Source organism: Pantherophis guttatus, chromosome 12, assembly GCF_059756535.1.
Source record: "Pantherophis guttatus breed Tessera chromosome 12, ASM5975653v1, whole genome shotgun sequence".
Classification (NCBI taxonomy): Eukaryota; Metazoa; Chordata; class Lepidosauria; order Squamata; family Colubridae; genus Pantherophis; species Pantherophis guttatus.
In genome coordinates this window covers 20,067,725-20,085,184 of record NC_142074.1, presented here as the reverse complement: position 1 = coordinate 20,085,184, position 17,460 = coordinate 20,067,725, and the positions used below count along the sequence as shown (strand labels likewise).

The 17,460-nt window shown below is 41.5% G+C and overlaps 1 protein-coding gene across 10 annotated transcripts in view; it reads left to right on the top strand.

Annotated features, from left to right (window-relative positions):
* Positions 1–7,395, top strand: part of GRIA3 (glutamate ionotropic receptor AMPA type subunit 3) — a 155,590-nt gene extending 148,195 nt beyond the window's left edge. For 4 of the 10 annotated variants that reach the window (XM_060692142.2, XM_087877447.1, XM_087877448.1 and 1 more), the window contains exons 15-16: positions 2,397–2,661; positions 6,802–6,942. In XM_060692142.2, the coding sequence (XP_060548125.2) occupies positions 2,397–2,642 (246 nt within the window). In that variant the 3' untranslated portion in view covers positions 2,643–2,661; positions 6,802–6,942. Of the gene's footprint in view, positions 1–2,396; positions 2,671–6,801 lie in introns of those variants that run through there. The other 6 variants (XR_015729664.1, XM_087877446.1, XM_087877445.1 and 3 more) reach the window with 4 other exon arrangements.
* The last annotated feature ends 10,065 nt before the right edge of the window (positions 7,396–17,460 follow it).

Here is a 17,460-nt window from a genome sequence, read left to right as displayed (position 1 = left end):
AAAAACAAAAAAACCCACAATTATTCATCAAACCATTTTGCTACTGTATTGCGACATTCCATACCAACAAATTTTTTTGCAACCTCAGACTTTGATTTTCCTTTCTTTCTTTCTTTCTTTCCTTTCCTTTCCTTTCCTTTTTCTTTTCCTTTTTTTAAACGGTATGGCTTTCGGCTTAGAGACACACCAATTATGTTGCTGGGGTGTTGATGATGGGGGGAGCCACCCTATGGCTGGCTGCTCCGGTGGGACGTAAAAGACAGGGCTTCGATTCCCGCTTTTCCTTTTTTTTTTTTTTTTTTTTGATTTGGAAGTAAAGCACTTTCTGCCCCACTTGGGATTGCAACATTGGAGAATGTATTTTAAGGGGACCATCGGAAAACCCTCCCAACCCTTCCCCCCACCCCCCAACTATTCAAATCACATTTTTGGGATGCACAAAGAACGGCGGGACAGCCGGTTCCTGTTGTAAATAAATAGGAATGGAATATTTCTTATTCGTGCCTTTGGTTTTTTTTTTCTTTTTTTAAATAAATAAAAAAAGACTATGATCATTTTCCTAATCGGCATTCTTAGATGTTTTCCAGAAGGCTCCATCCCCTGGCCCTGCTGAAGTCATGAGACATATATTGGTTTCAGGAGGGCTAGGATATAGCCTTTTCAATTTCAGTTGACTTTTGGGCCGATGGACGTTTAAATGCACCACTGCAGGGTTAGCCTCTCATCGTAACTCAAAATTTGAAATGCAATCAGGCGGAACTTAAAATTCAGCGAAGACCGCAGTAGCTAGGCTTCTCAATGTGCCCTTGACTTTCTCTGCCTACCTCTTGATTATATTTGGGGAAAGGTGCTTGAAGGGATTTCCATGTGAGAAGCTGATTTGATAGACCGATTGTAAAATAATAATAATAATAATAAAAAACACCCCGGCTACTTACGGTTTACTCTGACTCTTATGGTAAGCGGAGGCTCAACCTGCAAACCATTGAAAAGCACCAGTTTTCTGTAATATCTGCCAGATTGGTCTGGAATCCAGATTGACATCAACCACTCAGGCCTTGCCTACATAAGAGAGTTGTGCTGGTTTTAAGATGAGTCCGTTGTGAAGCTGGATCACACCCCTTGGGCGGACAGTGCTTACGGGGTTGTTAGATTTTTCGTTCAAGACAGAGGAGGAACTCACGTCTGTCTCTTCGTTGCCGACTTCTAGACGCTCGGTTGGATTTGTGCTGGCCCCCTGTTATCATCTGGTTTTGCTGGACCGCATCCCGCAGCGTTAAAGTTGTTGGGTGTTTTTGTGTTTTCCGACCAAAGTAGGCTTTCCAAAATATTCACTTTGGAAGTCCAGAAGGGTTCTGTCCACCTTGGGGACCTGAATCAGTTTGACTGCGTTTCCGATTCGCACTCAGTGGTACCAGCACAACTTTCTCATGTTGACAAGCCTTCTGATTTTCTTTGTGTCACAGCTCAAAGTAGAAGGAGTCACCATCACCGAGAACCAAGGGATTTGGTAAACCAATCCAGCAGCAAAATGGTTACAATGGCGTTTCAGACAAAGAAACCAACCCCAGACAGTTATTTATTTATTTTCCTTTCTGCCTTAAGGATTTGCAGCTCAGAAAGTTACAGAAATCCATCTTATTTTTGGCTGGGTTATTGTTTCGTTTCTTGGTTCAGCTCTGATGTTCAGCCCGAAATTAGCGTTAGCGAACTCAGCCTGAAAAATAACTGATCAATGTCTTACAGCTTGGCTATTTAGGATGCCAGGGAAAATATTAGTCAAATTTGGATGATCGATCTATATTCTTCAGTTGAAAATCATTTTCAAAGGCCTTTTTCTCCTCTTTTTTTTCTTTTTTTTTCTTTTTCTTCTTCTTCTTCTTCTTCTTCGTCTTCTTCTTCTTCTTCTTCTTTTTTTTTTTTTGGAAATTCTTTAAATTCACCCTGCTTTCTTCAGCCCCACTCCAAGTGGGAATATCTGACACATTCCAAGGGATGATTAGATGATACAGTCATATTCACCAGAACAACTGTGAAACGTGGTTTAAAAGCTGACGTTGTGTCCTTGTGCGTTAATTAGCACTGGAGAAATGGATGGGGGTGGGTGGGAGGGATGAAACTTTCTTTGCTGGGTGTGTTCCTCTTGTAAAACCTTTTTTTGTTATTTTTTTTTTTCATTTTCTGGGGCATGATTTGTAACTTTAAGCTACCGAAAGTGTTGACGATTGTATTTTGAAAGATTTGGGTGAGAAGAGCTTTACGCTCAAAGGCAGGAAAGGCCTTAGGTTCTTGTAGCAAATCCCTCTCGTTCTTTTGCCTAAGTAACACAATGTCCACCTTGTCTGTTGATTTTTTTTTCCTACTCTGAAGCTAACCGACTGGTTCATTTTTCTTAGGACAAGACAAGCGCACTCAGCTTGAGCAATGTGGCAGGGGTGTTTTATATCCTGGTTGGAGGCCTCGGCCTTGCCATGACTGTGGCCTTGATAGAATTCTGTTACAAGTCTCGAGCAGAGTCTAAACGAATGAAACTGACAAAGAACACACAAAACTTTAAGCCAGCTCCTGCACCCAATACCCAGAATTATGCTACGTACAGAGAAGGATACAACGTGTATGGAACAGAAAGTGTAAAGATCTAGTGGTATGGCTAAAGGTTGAGTAAGCAAATCCACTGGTTTGTTGTTGTTTTTTTTACGTGTTTGGTGTTCTTGATGTTGACGTGTTTTGGTGTTTTGTCTTCTCCCTCTGCATCTGGAGCAACGCTTTAGGATGGAACATCTCAGACGTTGGACACAAGGCAGCTAGAACCCCCCAAACATGGGTTGGGTTGACTCTTAAATCGTTGGTCAATCAACGATTGTTCGATTCTATCAATGGGAGGGGCTCCGTCAAACCATTCATACATCTTTGGGGAGTCCTTGGTGGTCTTTTGAGCTTGGTTGTTTCATTACCAAACTGGATAACAATATTAATGTATTGATGGTATGTTACCTAGTTTGGTAATGAAACATCTGGAAGAGGTTTGGTTTGGTTACCAAATGTTCTGCCCCAGCTACGGACCCCAAAGAATGCAGCACACACGAAGTCTGTACAAATCTTAGTTTACTAAATTAAATCAGTCTTTTTCAAATAAAGGCTGTTAATTAACTTTATTACCAGCCTACAAGAATCCAAAGAATAAATAATCGTAATCTTACTATGGTTGGCAGAAAGCCCAGAAGCAATTTGCAGGAAACTGATAAGAGAACTAAGATCAGGACGCAAAGGAGAGTGAATGAAGTTGTTCCCTGCAAACTGCCTCAGTTGTCATCCTTCCTTAAATAGACTAAAGGAGTGGCCAATTAGCCCCAAGCCTTACTCTCGAGGAGAGCTCCTCCTGAGGAACCACTCCTGCCTTTTGGCAGCTCTGCACGCCTGTGCATCGAAAAGAGGCTCCTCCTCTTCCTCTTCACTTATGGGAGCTTCTGGAGGTTCTGAAGGCCCTGGCTGAGTCCCCACCTCTGGCACCACATCTTCTCCAGCCTCTTCATTGTCTGACTCGAGTACCAGCTGCACAGGCTGCTGGCGCAGCACCACACCAGCCTCCTTGCTGTCGGAATCAGCTACTAACTGCACAGGCCGCTGATGGGCCACAACACCAAGCTCAAGAGAGCATCAATCCTGAGCTACAAATATTTTCTTCTATCAATACATCTTTGTTTCTGTGAGAAGGACTTGCTGTGATAAAGCACAGTATTTAATATTAAAGCCATATTTTTTTTACATAAATTAAGTATTATCTGGAGATGGGATGATATCCATCCTTTTCATGGCATGATGCCTTTTCCTCAGGAAATGGACATTGGCGATTATTTATTTCTCAAACAGGATAAATCATTTCCCCCCCTCTTGGTTTAGAATTCCAATAAATTGCAGTAATGAGCAGGAAAGTCTGACTACTTGATCCAGCTTTGGAGAGCCATGCATTAAAGAGAGAATTATGATAAAGCCTGAAATTCCATCCAATTATTTCTACAGAAAAGCAGTTTCCTAGAGTAGCATCGTCAAATGAGCAAGTGTAACGTCTATTTCGCTCAAATTGCGATTGTCCACCCAATAACACGATGCCCTTGCATTGAGCTGTATACACTCCTTAATTCATTTGTTGCATTGAGATTCAGATTAACAGAGTTGGAAGGGACCTTGCAGGTCATCTAGTCCAACCCCCTGCCCAAGCAGGAGACCCTACATCTGCCTCTACCTAGGATCCAACCAGGGATGAAATCTACTTACCTTCCCTACTGGCTCAGAAGTGTGTGCGTGCACATCACGGGCACACTTGGACCCTCTGTGCATGTGCAAAGCATTCTACACATGTGTAGAGGGTCAAAACCAGGTTACTTTTTGGTTAAAATCAGGAAGTAACGACGTCTGGGTGGGTGGGCGGAGCATGCTGCCACCGCTACGGATTCGACCAAACCGGTCCGAACTGGTAGTATTTCATCCCTGGATCGAACTCACAACCTCCTGATTGTGAAGCAAGAGCTCCAGGAAGTGTGTCACACCCTTCCCCACCTCCAAAGATTCTGAAGCTAGCAATTTAAATCCAAAATTACAGTTCCTTCTTAAATAACATGAATCCGTTGCGCTTCGCAGAGTCTTCAAATCTGGGTTTTAAGTCAGCATCTATTTTTTTTTTTCTCATTAGTTCTACAGCCATACATTCAATCTTGTTGAAAATATTGACCCATCCAGGAGCACAAATATAAAATGATGCTGTTGATATTTTCCTCGTTTTTTTAAAAAAAACCTTCTATGTGTGATATTCACTTGTATATATTAAAGGGAACTGTGGAACAACGGTAAGTATTTTTTCTGAGATCTTTTCTCCTGCTGTCCAATGGAAGGGAAATTTTGAGGTCCTGAAGAGAACCGGGCAAAATTCTGAGTCGCTTTGTTATTGTGACGGAACTCATAAAAACAAAATAAATACAGTAGCGGCCAAAATTGTGGAAACCTTTTGGGGAAAGTGTCTTTTTGAGGTTTGATGGCTAATAACGCCACTTTTTGGGGAGGAGTTTCAAGATAATCCTATTCCACTGTTGGAATGGCCTGGGAATAGCCCAGAAAAATCTGGGAGCTGACTAAAGAAACTTGTTAATCAGAAGTGACCCAGCAATAAAACCCAGTTAATAGAAGCAATCCTTCAATCTTGGTTTCACATTAGAACAGCTGCAGAACTAAAAGACTTGGTTCACTCCATGGGAAGACGTTGTAATCCATGCTAAAGGTTACCCAACTAAGTATTAACTGACATGGTGATCATTTTTGTATATCTGTATATCTTGTTTTTTCCTATGGTGATAATTTTTGTATATCTCGTTTTTTCTACGTGTTTCATTTTTCTTCTTTATACTGTAATTGCTATTCCAATAGCAAATCCTTCATAAAAGTTATTGCATTACATTCTTGATTAAATTATCCTTCCATTGATATATAATTTTATGGTACTACTCCCCAAAAAAGTGGTGTTATTAGCTAGTTTTAGAAAATATAACTTTCCCAAAAGGGTTCCACAATTTTGGCCACTACTGTAGTCATATCTCTCCTTTCCATAAAGTGGAGGGCATGAATTCCAAAAGAGCAACCTTGAATCTTGTTTTCTATCAACCAAGTCCGATTTATGGTGTTGTCTCCTCTATAGTCATTGCTACTACCTCTAATACATATATGGAGATTCTCAGCCATCCAGGTCATGATTGTCCCAAAGGTGCGTTTATGAAAGCAACTGGACTTTCTTTCTTTCTTTGTTTTTTTTCTGAAGAAGAACTGAAGAAGCTTCTTGGATGAGTAGCGAAACGTTTTCACGGGGGGAAAAAACAAAGAAACTCCATCTGCCTTTTGGAGAAAGCACCTTTGGGACAGGAAATGAATATCTCGAACAGTTTTCTCAGGCCAACGATTTGGTTCTACTCAGGTCAGGGGTGAAATGCTCCCGGTTCGGACTGGATCGCCCGATCCGGTAGTGTTAGCGGCGGGTGGTTCGGAGAACCGGTAGCAAAAATCCCTGCTCCCCCCACCCCCTGCAAGCCCAGCTGAGCCGCATGATAATCAGAGGCATGTTTTTTAAACTTTTAAAAGCATTTTTTAAAAGTTTAAAAAACATGCCTCTGATTATCATTATCATTTTTTAAAAGTTAAAAAAAAAGCCTCTGGTGATCGCGTGGCTCAGCTGGGATCGTCAGAGCCTTTTAAAAGCATTTTTTCTACAACCAAAACTTGTAAAAAAAAATGCTTTTAAAAGGCTCTGACGATCCCAGCTGAGTTGCCTGATCGTCAATGCCTTTTTTTTTCTTTTAAAAGCAAAAAAAAAAAAAAATCTTTTAAAAGAAAACAAAAGCCTCTGATGATCAGGCAACTCAGCTGGGATCGTCAGAGCCTTTTAAAAGCATTTTTTTACAATCTCTTCGGCTGAAGAGGTTGTAGAAAAAAATGCTTTTAAAAGTAAAAAAAGTTAAAAAAAAAGTTGGCCATGCCCACCCACTCACATTACCCCCCCCCAAGCCATGGCCACAGAACCGATAGTAACAAATTTTACATTTCATCACTGACTCAGGTCCATTGCAATCTTAAGGGGTCGGCCCCCAAAATGAGAGGAGTGGATTGTTTGGGTTATATCACTGAACCATAGAAAAGTAGGGAGAGGAGAAGAAAATTTAGTGGGCTGATCCCCTCCTTCCTCTGATGTTTGTTTCCTGGTCCCTGCGCATGATTTTGTTTCTATGGGATACAGCTCAGCTTTTTGTCATCTCGTTACAGATCCTGCATTTATCATGGCTTGCAAAGGGAGGAACAACCGAGATTCCCAGTTACTTCAGTGATCCTGGTCACCTGAGCCAATTTTACTCTCTCTCCCGGGTGTCGATTTCGACACAATACTGATGATGGTGCCAAGAACTTTTCACAGGATTCTGATTTTTTTTGTTCGTTTGTTTTTTTGTTTTTGTTTTCCTTCAGTGCCTTAACAGGAGATTCTTAAGACTTTAGAAACAATGCAAACCATCAGAAAAAAATAAAATAAAATAATATTTTTGCTTTGCTTGAAAAACGAACAAAAAATGGGGCAAGAGACTAGTCCGTTCGGCAGACAATATTCATAAAGGCAGAGACAGAGAGAGAGAGAAAGAGAGAGAATAAAAGACGCCGAAAGCATTCTTGTGAAAACAAAAAAGAAAGAAAGAAAGAAAGAAAGAAAGAAAGAAAGAAAGAAAGAAAGAATCAAAACGTTCAACAGAAGCCATTCTTTGATACCACTGCACAGAAAACATGAACGATCTTTATGGGGGGAAAGGAAGCCCCTCTTTCTCTGCTTATTAAAATGTTAAGCTTTTCCTAATACACCTCAGAAATCCACTGCTTATCTTCCTGGAACTGTCTGTTCATTGAAATTTGGGATATTGTGATGCTGGTTTTTTTTCTGCCATTGTATTCCTTCCAGAATTCTCTGTCTACCATCACTATTGTAAACCTCATATACACATACATGCACATACACACAACACATTTACACACAGACAGACACAGACACACTCACATACATATGTCATCACCATAGTCTTTTAATGACCCCTGTAATCCCTTGTGGGGTGGAGTTGGGGCAACTGAATGGAGCTGAGTGTTTTACTGGCCGGATGCCCTTCCTGTCACCAATGCGGAGTTATATTCAGCAGATAAATTCTCATTGTGTCCAGAGAGAGAAATATCTGCCTCTACCTAAGATCAAACTCACACAGCCTCCTGATTGTGAGGTGAGAGCTCCACGTTTAGGCCACTATATATATATATATATTTCATTTCAACTGTTCTATTAAAAGTCACTTTGGAGAGAGAAATCAGGCACGTTGGCAAGTGTCCCAGCCATTTTAGTGATCACTTCCAAGTGCTTTCTTAAGTAATAATAATAATAATAGACCGATCTGGTAGAGCTTTGAGAAGTAACCAACTCCCAAATGTTGTTCTCTGCGATCTGTCCCCTTAGAAACTTACTTATATCTTTTCAGAACAAAACTGATTATCACTGAATATTGAAAAGACAGATGGGAGAGAACAATTTGGCCCTCCTCGTGCTGTTTTAGAAGCCCCGTCTGTCTCTTTTCATCTTCGCGTTGTCATTTAAACAGGTAGCTTTAGCACTGGGATCTTCACCTGAGCAGTTGTGGTTTTCATCCTTACTTCACAAAAAGAGGGAGGGAGAGAGAGAGAGAGGGAGGAAAAAAGAAAGACAGAATGGTATTTTAAAGGGGACCAGTTTCTGTTACTTACTATAGTTATCCTCAGCTGTTTCCCACAGCTATTTACTTTTTCTTTAGATAATAATAATAAAAAAAGTCATCTTGAGTTTCATAAAGAAATATAATGCATTCCAGAATTCGACACTCAAGATGGTGAATTAAGCGTTACTGCCTTACAGTTTTTCAGACGTAAACAAGTGTTTTCGGGATGTGAATCTGTCCGAACTCCACTTATGTTGGAGGGCTCAATGGTAAGGGTTGGAGGATTTAAAAAAAAAACACAATAATTCAGGTTTAATCACCGGTGATTCTAATTAAATAGGCTAGCAGGTAGGGGGAGACGAAGGTCTTGGAATCACGAGAGGCGGAAGAAACGTAGGCAGAGTGGTGAGAAATGAATCAGGCTGGCAAAATGAAACCAACCTCCGTCCATTTGGCCATCCGTCCACCACGAAAAGATAAACCACAAATAAGTTTCAAAAAAAAAAAATTCTGCCTACTAATTACCTCTAATATGAAACGACAATAGTTGCGGCATGAGAGCTCTGCGACATTTCATTCCATTAAAGACATACTGGATATCAATTCAATTTTTAAAAAAATGTCGATAAGGCATTTAGAGATAGATAGATATATTTTTTTCTTTCAAATAATAATAATAATAATTTAAAAAAAAGAAGACAATGTTTGAAATAAGTCGCTGGAAATATATTTGATAGCTTATTCAAAGGAAGAGAAAAGATCTTTCATGATATATTTGATAGTTCGTTATAAGACAAAGGGGTTAGCCTGTAGAAATAAAACGGGGGAAATGCTCATTTCATTGTCACAAAAAAATGGAACATTAAAGCGACAAGAAGAAAATTAGCGCGAGAAACATTTCCACCTGAAGAAAAAGCTGGCACTCGTGTCTGTTTTTTTGTTTTTTTTTACAGAGATGTTAAGCAAAAAGAAACTGCTCTTTTTCCTGAAACTGTGATTTTAAATTTCTGAATGCTATAATGTTCCAGCAAAAGGAAATGCAAAATGCTGTGCAAAAACATGTTGTATTTAAGTAAAAAAAAAGAACAAAAAAGAACAAAACAAAAAAAATATTGGGGGGGGGAGACATTTTCATAGAAGCTGTATAAAAAGAAATGTATGTTTATCAAACGAAAATAACTTTTTCAGAGCGAAGGCTTCACGCTAGGGATACTTTCGGTCAATGGGTTGTAATTTTTTTAAAAAACGTGCATGTTAATTTAAAAATGAGGGGAGAAAAGTATCAATTGCTTCAAAAAAAAATCTGCTACTAATTTGAAGCTGTGCAGATAAAACAGCAGCTCCTTCAGAGGCATTTTTTAAAAAATTGTTTCGGTTTCCTCTTTCCTTTCCTTTGCCTTTTTTTTTTTTTTTTGGTTCGAAAAGTAATTTTAGGTTGTTTCTTGATCGGTTGTTAAAAATTGCACTTCATGAACAGAAGAAAAAAAAAAGAAGAAAAAAAAAAAGAACCTTGCCAAATGAACTTCCGGCTAACTGCATGTGTGAGCATCAATTCCCGAGCCTCATTTTAATGGGGCATTGTACAAAGAGTTTTAATACATTTTGTAAATAAAATTGTAAAGGAAAGATTTTTTTTCTTTAAAAAAAAAATGGAAAAAAAAAAACCCAACCCTCCCCAAATACAAAAAAGCAGCTCACTTTTTGCATTCTTTAAAAAAAAAAAAATTAAGCAGACGTTTGATTGAATGGTTGTGTGTGGGAAGATTGTTTGCCAATTTTATCCGTGCGAGAATGTGGTTCCTTAGGAAACTGCTTTTTAAAAGAATTTCTAGCCCTAAAATGCATCGGGTTGAGTATGTGGGAATGCAGAGTAACGAGTATCGTTTTGATTTGGGGGTGGGTTGCTATGGATAGTGGGGCATGAAAAAAAAAATCGAAATTAGTCATGCCTACCGTAGAAGACGATGGAATCGGATCTCCATCGGATACAGGACAGGTTGGTCATTCTTTGCATTCTGCAAAGAGAATTTACCTGAGCAAACGGTAGAATCGGCAGAAGCTGAATTCTGTTGCAGAAAGCACGCAGGATTATTTATTATGATTAGTGTATGGTGTTGTTACAGTAGCTGCAGTGCTATTGCAGAGTAGTAGTTCTGCTTGCCAAGGTACCAGCCAGAAGTGGGCTGCTGCCGGTTCAGACCGGTTCGGGCGAACCGCCCCCCCTCCAGCCCCAGCACTATCCCGTCCTATATCACTGTGTTTTTGAAGCAGTGTGCATGCGCGGGAAAGCTGCACACATGCACAGAAAGCTGCGCACGTGCATGGAAGGGCATCACATTTTCGGTGCTGGGTGAACCGGTTGTTACAACCAGCAGCAGCCCACCACTGGTACCAGCCCTGTTGTGGGTGCACCACAGGAAGGTGTTGTGGCTTCGCACCAGAGAGAAAAATGAGCAGCTCTTCCTGCAGAGTTACCCAAGGCCCCATCTCTTCCTGGAGCCACCTCCCTTCCTGGGCGCCACAACCAGAAAGGTTCAGAGCAGTGGTGGGTTGCTCCCGGTTCGCACCGGTTCTATAGAACCGGTAGTAAAACCAGCGGGAGGCTCCACCCACCGACCCCGACGTCATCAAAATGCCTCTGCGCATGAGCAGAAGAGCGCCTGCGCGGGGCCCCATTTCGAACCAGTAGTAAAGGTAGGCAGAACCCACCCCTGGTTCAGAGCCTTCGGCAATCTGACTGGCTGCATTGAGTACCAGCTCGTCTCCCCACCTAAGTGGTATCTATCTATCTGCTTGCATAGAACATGCATTTGAACTGTTAGGGCAGTGATGGCTAATCTTTTTGCCATTATATGCCAGGAACATGGGGGCATATGCGTGTGTGTGCACCCATAATTCTATGTGCCCTGCCCCCACACATTTGTGCATGACCCCCCCCCAATGCTCCCCACGCTCCTGGCACGTGATGGCATGGTAGCCATTTTTTGCTCTCCCCAGCCTCCAGAGACTCCCGGAGCTAAGCTGGCATACCAGGCGACATAGCTCCACTTGCCACCTGTGGCACGCGTGCCATAGGTTCGCCATCACGGGTATAGGGCAAGGGTGTCAAACCTGCGTCATAACAGGAGCATCATGAGACGTATCACGACTTTTTCCCCCTTCGCTAAACTGGGCATGGGCATGGCCAACACATGATGCATCCGGGCCACAGGCCACGAGTTTGACAGCCCTGGTATAGGTCTCCTACCTGAGCAGGGGGTTGGACTAGAAGACCTTTGAGCCCTTCCAGCTCTGTTCTGATGGATTGATTTCTAGGTGGGGTTGGAAAAGCTCTGCTCTGAAGATCGGGAAAGGCCCAGCCTTCTGGATTGGCTACCGGATTACATAATTTTTTTTTTAGAAGTATGAACTTTTAGATAATGTTCTGTCCCCGTACCACACACGCATCCCCACAGACGGACTGGAGTTAATAAGCCACACGACAAAACTCTTTGAAGATAAAGCTGGCAGCAACCCAGTGGCTAGCTGCCAATTCAGACTTTACTCGCACAAAACAAAGATTAGACTGCAAGCATTCCGATAAAACAGGCAGAGTTTCAACAATATAAGGATTAATCCAAATGCAGTCCAATAAAGCAGGCAAAGTCCAGTAACGCAGAGATCATGGATTATTTCCAGTTTTTGCTCATCACATACTGAACCGGCCATCACACCCACATTTATACCCTGTGGGGTGTGGTCCAGTGACTCAGCTAATTTCTGGCACGCCTTCCCCTCTGCTGTGCACGCTTCTCCCTGCACCTCTGTCACGGGTCCAGCCAGCATTATCTTCTTCGTCGCTGTCCACCTGTGGCTGCGGGGACGTGCTTGGCTCTGAGCCTATCGTTTGGCCTTCGGTGTCTTCCGGAGGCATTGCCAGAGAGGAGGGTCCTGGAGAGGGAGGACTTGCCAACTCCTCTTCCTCACTCTCAGAGTCTGCATCTGTCGATAGCTCAGGCTCAGGCAACGGAGCCACAACAGATAACTCTTCAGGTGTTTCTAAGCAAAATCCGGAGCTTTGATGGAAAAAATAAAATAAAACTTGGCAGAATAATTTTGCAACAGATGCGATGAGGCTCCTAGGTGGGCAGGCAGCGAGAAGAGTTCTCCAAAGGTAGACAATCAAATACCCTACTCGAAGATAATAATAATAATAAAAAAAAACCCTGAGTAATGTGCATTTTTGACATTTGTCAGCTAGCTACAGTCAGCTCTGCACAACATGACGAATCTATTTTCATCTTGACTCTCCCACATGAAAATATATGGTTATGCAGTAATTCCTGTTAGGGGGACAGAATGATGTTCCTTGTTAGCAACTTCATTTCGGGCTTAAAATTAAGTTGGGCTGAGGTGGGTGGAATGGCTATTTTTTCCCATTGCTCTGAACAGAATTTTCCTATATATATATATATATATATATATATTCTCCAGACCCAATGCAGAAACACGTGAGAAAACCGACGAGCAGAACTGAGTAGGAATCTGTGCAATATAGTCTAATCACCTGAACCACCGGTCAATATTTCCAGCATGCTACCGAGAAGGAGACTGCTAATTTGTGAACGATTCACACTGTGCAGCAATAGCTGTGTGAAAGGAACTGTGAGGACAGACTAATAAGTAAACCCTTGGCTGCACAAGATTATCTCTTAAGGCAAAGAGATCCCAGCTGCTGTGAGAAAGTAAAGAAAAAAAAAGGCTGAAAGAGAATTCAGATGGCCACAAAGAGTCATTTTTGGGACTGACTCAAAGTTTCCCAAAAAAGAGAATTTTCTAAGCTTCGAATAAAGAAATCCATGTGCTATCCAGACCCACCCAAATTGGGCTAATGAGTAAACCCCACCTACTAAGAAGAAGGTTACGCCAAGGGAACTTTTCACTTGTTTGCAAAGAATTGGCTGACGTCCCTGGCAATTTATCATCCTTTCGCTGAACCAACAATCTTTGTGGAGCGTTGCCCTTCGGTTATACCTGCCAATGATCTGGAAGGAGAGAGAGCAATTGCCAAAAAGCTGTGTTTGCGTTGCCTTTGCATTCACTGGTTCGGGGGCATAGTTATTGTGCAACTGACATTCAAGGCCTCCTCTGAATTGGAAATCTTTCTGCTATAAATCATTTTTTTTTTATAAGAAAGATGCCTACCTATCTGTTCCTATCCCCGTCCATAAAGTTTATGCTGACATACATTGCTGACGTCAATTCTATTTAATGCCATAATTCTGCTTAGGTAAGCTGGAAGTCTTTCTTCATATTCTGCCTCAGAGGTGGGAGAACTCTGTCTGTAATGATTACAGATAGAGTGAATTCCAAATCACCATTAACTCAGTGGTGGGTTTCAACCAGTGTTATCACCGGTTCACTTCGTGCATGTGCTTTGCGCGTAATTTGCTCGCATTCACGCCGAATTTGCGCTTCGCAGAAGCGCATTGAATTTCAGAACAGCTGAGGCACAGCAATCTGCTCTGCCACACCTGTCAACTGGACTAAAATCGAACGAATATAGGTAGATATAGTGCAGTGGCGGGCGGGAGGGCCCAACCGGTTCGCTCTCACCTCACCATCTCCGCTACCGGCTCGCCCGAACTGGGGTGAACCAGTAGCAGCCCACCACTGCAATAACTCCAGATTTCTTATCTATATATATAAAAGTGGAAAATCTGGAAATCCGTTCATATCCCCACACCATTTGTTCATCTGCACCTTTGTTCATCCCAAAGTGCACAGCTAATATAAATCCTTCCATTCTCTACCATCTGGTCAGATCCGAAGATGCTTCTTGAATGAAACGTCTTTCAAAAGAAAAACAAACAAACAAGAAAATCCAGTTGCCTCCTGTGAGTAAGGATACCAGCAACAAGGTTACAGTCATACAGTCGTAAGTGTGAGGAGATGGGTGATAGGAACGATGAGAAGATTAATAGTAGTGCAGGCTTAGTAACTAGTTTGACAGTGTTGAGGGAATTATTTGTTTAGCAGAGTGATGGCGTTTGGGAATAAAACTATTCTTGTGTCTAGTTGTTCTGGTGTGCAGTGCTCCATAGCGTCGTTTTGAGGGTAGGAGTTGAAACAGTACACTCATTAATTCAAAACTGGCAACTTAAAATACCAGTCCTATTTCTGTCCCGTACAGAGACCATCAGACGGGTTCAATCCAACTGACAGGTTGGCCACTGTATTCTTTGGAGCCTATTACATGAAGTAGGTAGGTTACAGTTATTCATTGTTTGATCGATTATTAAATTCATATGCCGCCCATTTCACCGGGAACCTCTTATTTCTGTTTTTAAATAAGATGAACTAGAATATAAAGAGTACACCCTCCTTCCTTCTACCACTGATGATGTTACCTAATTTGGTAATGAAACGTCTGCAAGAAAGCCACCAAGCTCAGGGAGCCCCAAGGAGAGAAAATATCCTTTCTCCACTTTCACTTTCACTTTCTCCCAGCATAGGCAAAATAATAACTTCGTGGATTAGATGTGTTTTGTGAGAAGGGGCCAATTGTAAACTATGCCCCTTCTGTAGAATGTGACCCATCTATCAGGTGATAGGGAGCAAAAGCCTTGCTCCCTATCAGAGCCTTGGTAGTACAGTGGTCTAAAGCACCCTGTTATTAAGACCAGCTGCCTGCAATTACTGCAGGTTCGAATCTCGCCAAGGCTCAAGGTTGACTCAGCCTTCCATCCTTTCTAAGGTAGGTGAAATGAGGACCCAGTTTGTGGGGGCAATAAGCTGACTTTGTATAAATATACAAAAGGATGAAGGCTATTGCTTAGCGCATTGTAAGCCGCCCTGAGTCTCCAGAGAAGGGCGACGTATAAATCAAATTAAAAAAAAAAAATGCACTGAAAAACTTGGGAATTTCTTCTTTCCTTATTTGGGTTCTTCACCATGCAGCGTGGAAAAGACTGTGGGCAGAACAATGTTTATTTATTGAGAAAATGATTTTCAAGTTTTGGCATGGAAAAATCCCACGTTTGTGTTGGCAAGATGCATTTCATTAGGAAAAAAAAAAATACCCATGAGTTTAGTTTAAAAAAAGAAAAAAAAGAAAAAAAAGAATCACCAATGTTATGGGTACCGGTTTACTTCACAAGAGGAAGTAAGTTGAAGGAACAGCATCCTAATTAAAGAACTTTCTAAGGCTTTCTCCAACATTTGTTTTACAAAGTCATTTTCTTTTTTTAATCATTCCTCCTTTTCCTTTGTATAAATTTAGAGCAATGCTGACATGCAGTGGCCAGTTCAGTCCGCCACTAAATATTGATTTTCTTCCCTTGGTCTCTTTTGAGCAGTAGGAGCCTCAGAACGGAAAGATCCGAATAACAAGAGTTGGAAGGCACCTTGGAGGTCTTCTAGTCCAACCCTCTGGTCAAGCAGGAAACTCTATGCCATTTCAGACAAGTGTCTGTCCAGTCTCTTCTTAAAAACCTCCAGTGATGAGGCACCCACAACTTCTGGTGGCAAACCGTTCCACCGGTTCATTGTTCTCACCGTTAGCAAATTTCTCTTTAGTTCTAGGTTGCTTCCCTCCTTGATAAGAACAGAATGAGAGTTGGAAGGGACCTTGGAGGTCTTCTAGTCCAACCCTCTGCTCAGGCAGGAAACCCTGTATCATTTCAGACAAATGGTTGTCCATCTCTTCTTAAAAACCTCCAGTGATGAAGCACATACACTGACCATTCCACTGGTTAATAATAGATCTATCTATCTATCTATCTATCTATCTATCTATCTATCTATCTATCTATCTATCTATCATCTATCCATCCATCCATCCACTATCTCTCTCTCTCTATCCATCCATCCACTATTCATCCGCTATCTTCATCTATCTATCCATCCACTATCATCCATCCATCCATCCATCCTTCCATCCACTGTCTATCTATCATTTATCCATCCAGTGTGTGTGTGTGTGTGTGTGTGTGTGTGTGTGTCTGTCTGTCTGTCTGTCTGTCTGTCTGTCTATCTATCTATCTATCTATCTATCTATCATCTATCCATCCATCCATCCATCCACTATCTCTCTCTCTATCCATCCATCCACTATTCATCCGCTATCTTCATCTATCTATCCATCCACTATCATCCATCCATCCATCCATCCACTGTCTGTCTATCTATCATTTATCCATCCACTGTGTGTGTGTGTCTGTCTGTCTGTCTGTCTGTCTGTCTGTCTATCTATCTATCTATCTATCTATCTATCTATCTATCTATCTATCTATCATCTATCCATCCATCCACTCTCTCTCTCTATCCATCCATCCACTATTCATCCGCTATCTTCATCTATCTATCCATCCACTATCATCCATCCATCCATCCTTCCATCCACTGTCTATCATTTATCCATCCACTGTGTGTGTGTGTGTGTGTGTGTGTGTGTCTGTCTGTCTATCTATCTATCTATCTACTGTATCATCTATCTATCCATCCACTATCATCCATCCATCCATCCATCCATCCACTCTATCATCTATCATCCATCCATCCACTCTGTCTGTCATCTATCTATCTATCTATCTATCTATCTATCTATCTATCTATCTATCTATCTATCTATCTATCTATCTATCATCCATCCATCCATCCATCCATCCACTCTCTCTTCTAATCTATCTATCCAATAAAGGGGTATTTTTTTTGTACAGGAAGTCCTCGACTTACGACTACAATTGAGCCCAAAATTTCTGTTGCAAAGTGAGATAGTTGTTGTTGTGTTTCGCTCCATTTTGCAACCTTTCTTGCCGCAGTTGCTAAGTGAATCGTTGCGGTCATAAAATTAGTAGCATGGTTGTTAAGCGAATCTGGCTTCCGCGTTGACTTTGCTCGTCAGAAGGTTGCAGTTGTCCCCGGGACACTGTTGCCAAGCGTCTGAATTTTGATCCCGTGGACCGTGGGGTTGGCTGCAAGGGTTGCAAATGTGAAAAATGGTCGTAAGTCACTTTTTTCAGAGCCGTCGTAACTTCGGTCACTAAACAAACGGTCGGCGGATTGAGTTTTAATATTTGTGGTTTTTACGAAGTGGTATTAATGCGTATTCTATTTTTTTTTTTTCTTTGCAGCTGTTTTGGGCAATACAACCAGTAGTGGCATTTTATCCTTGTTTTTAAACTTCTCCTTTTATCAAGACATCAAACTTTTAAGGTTATGCTTT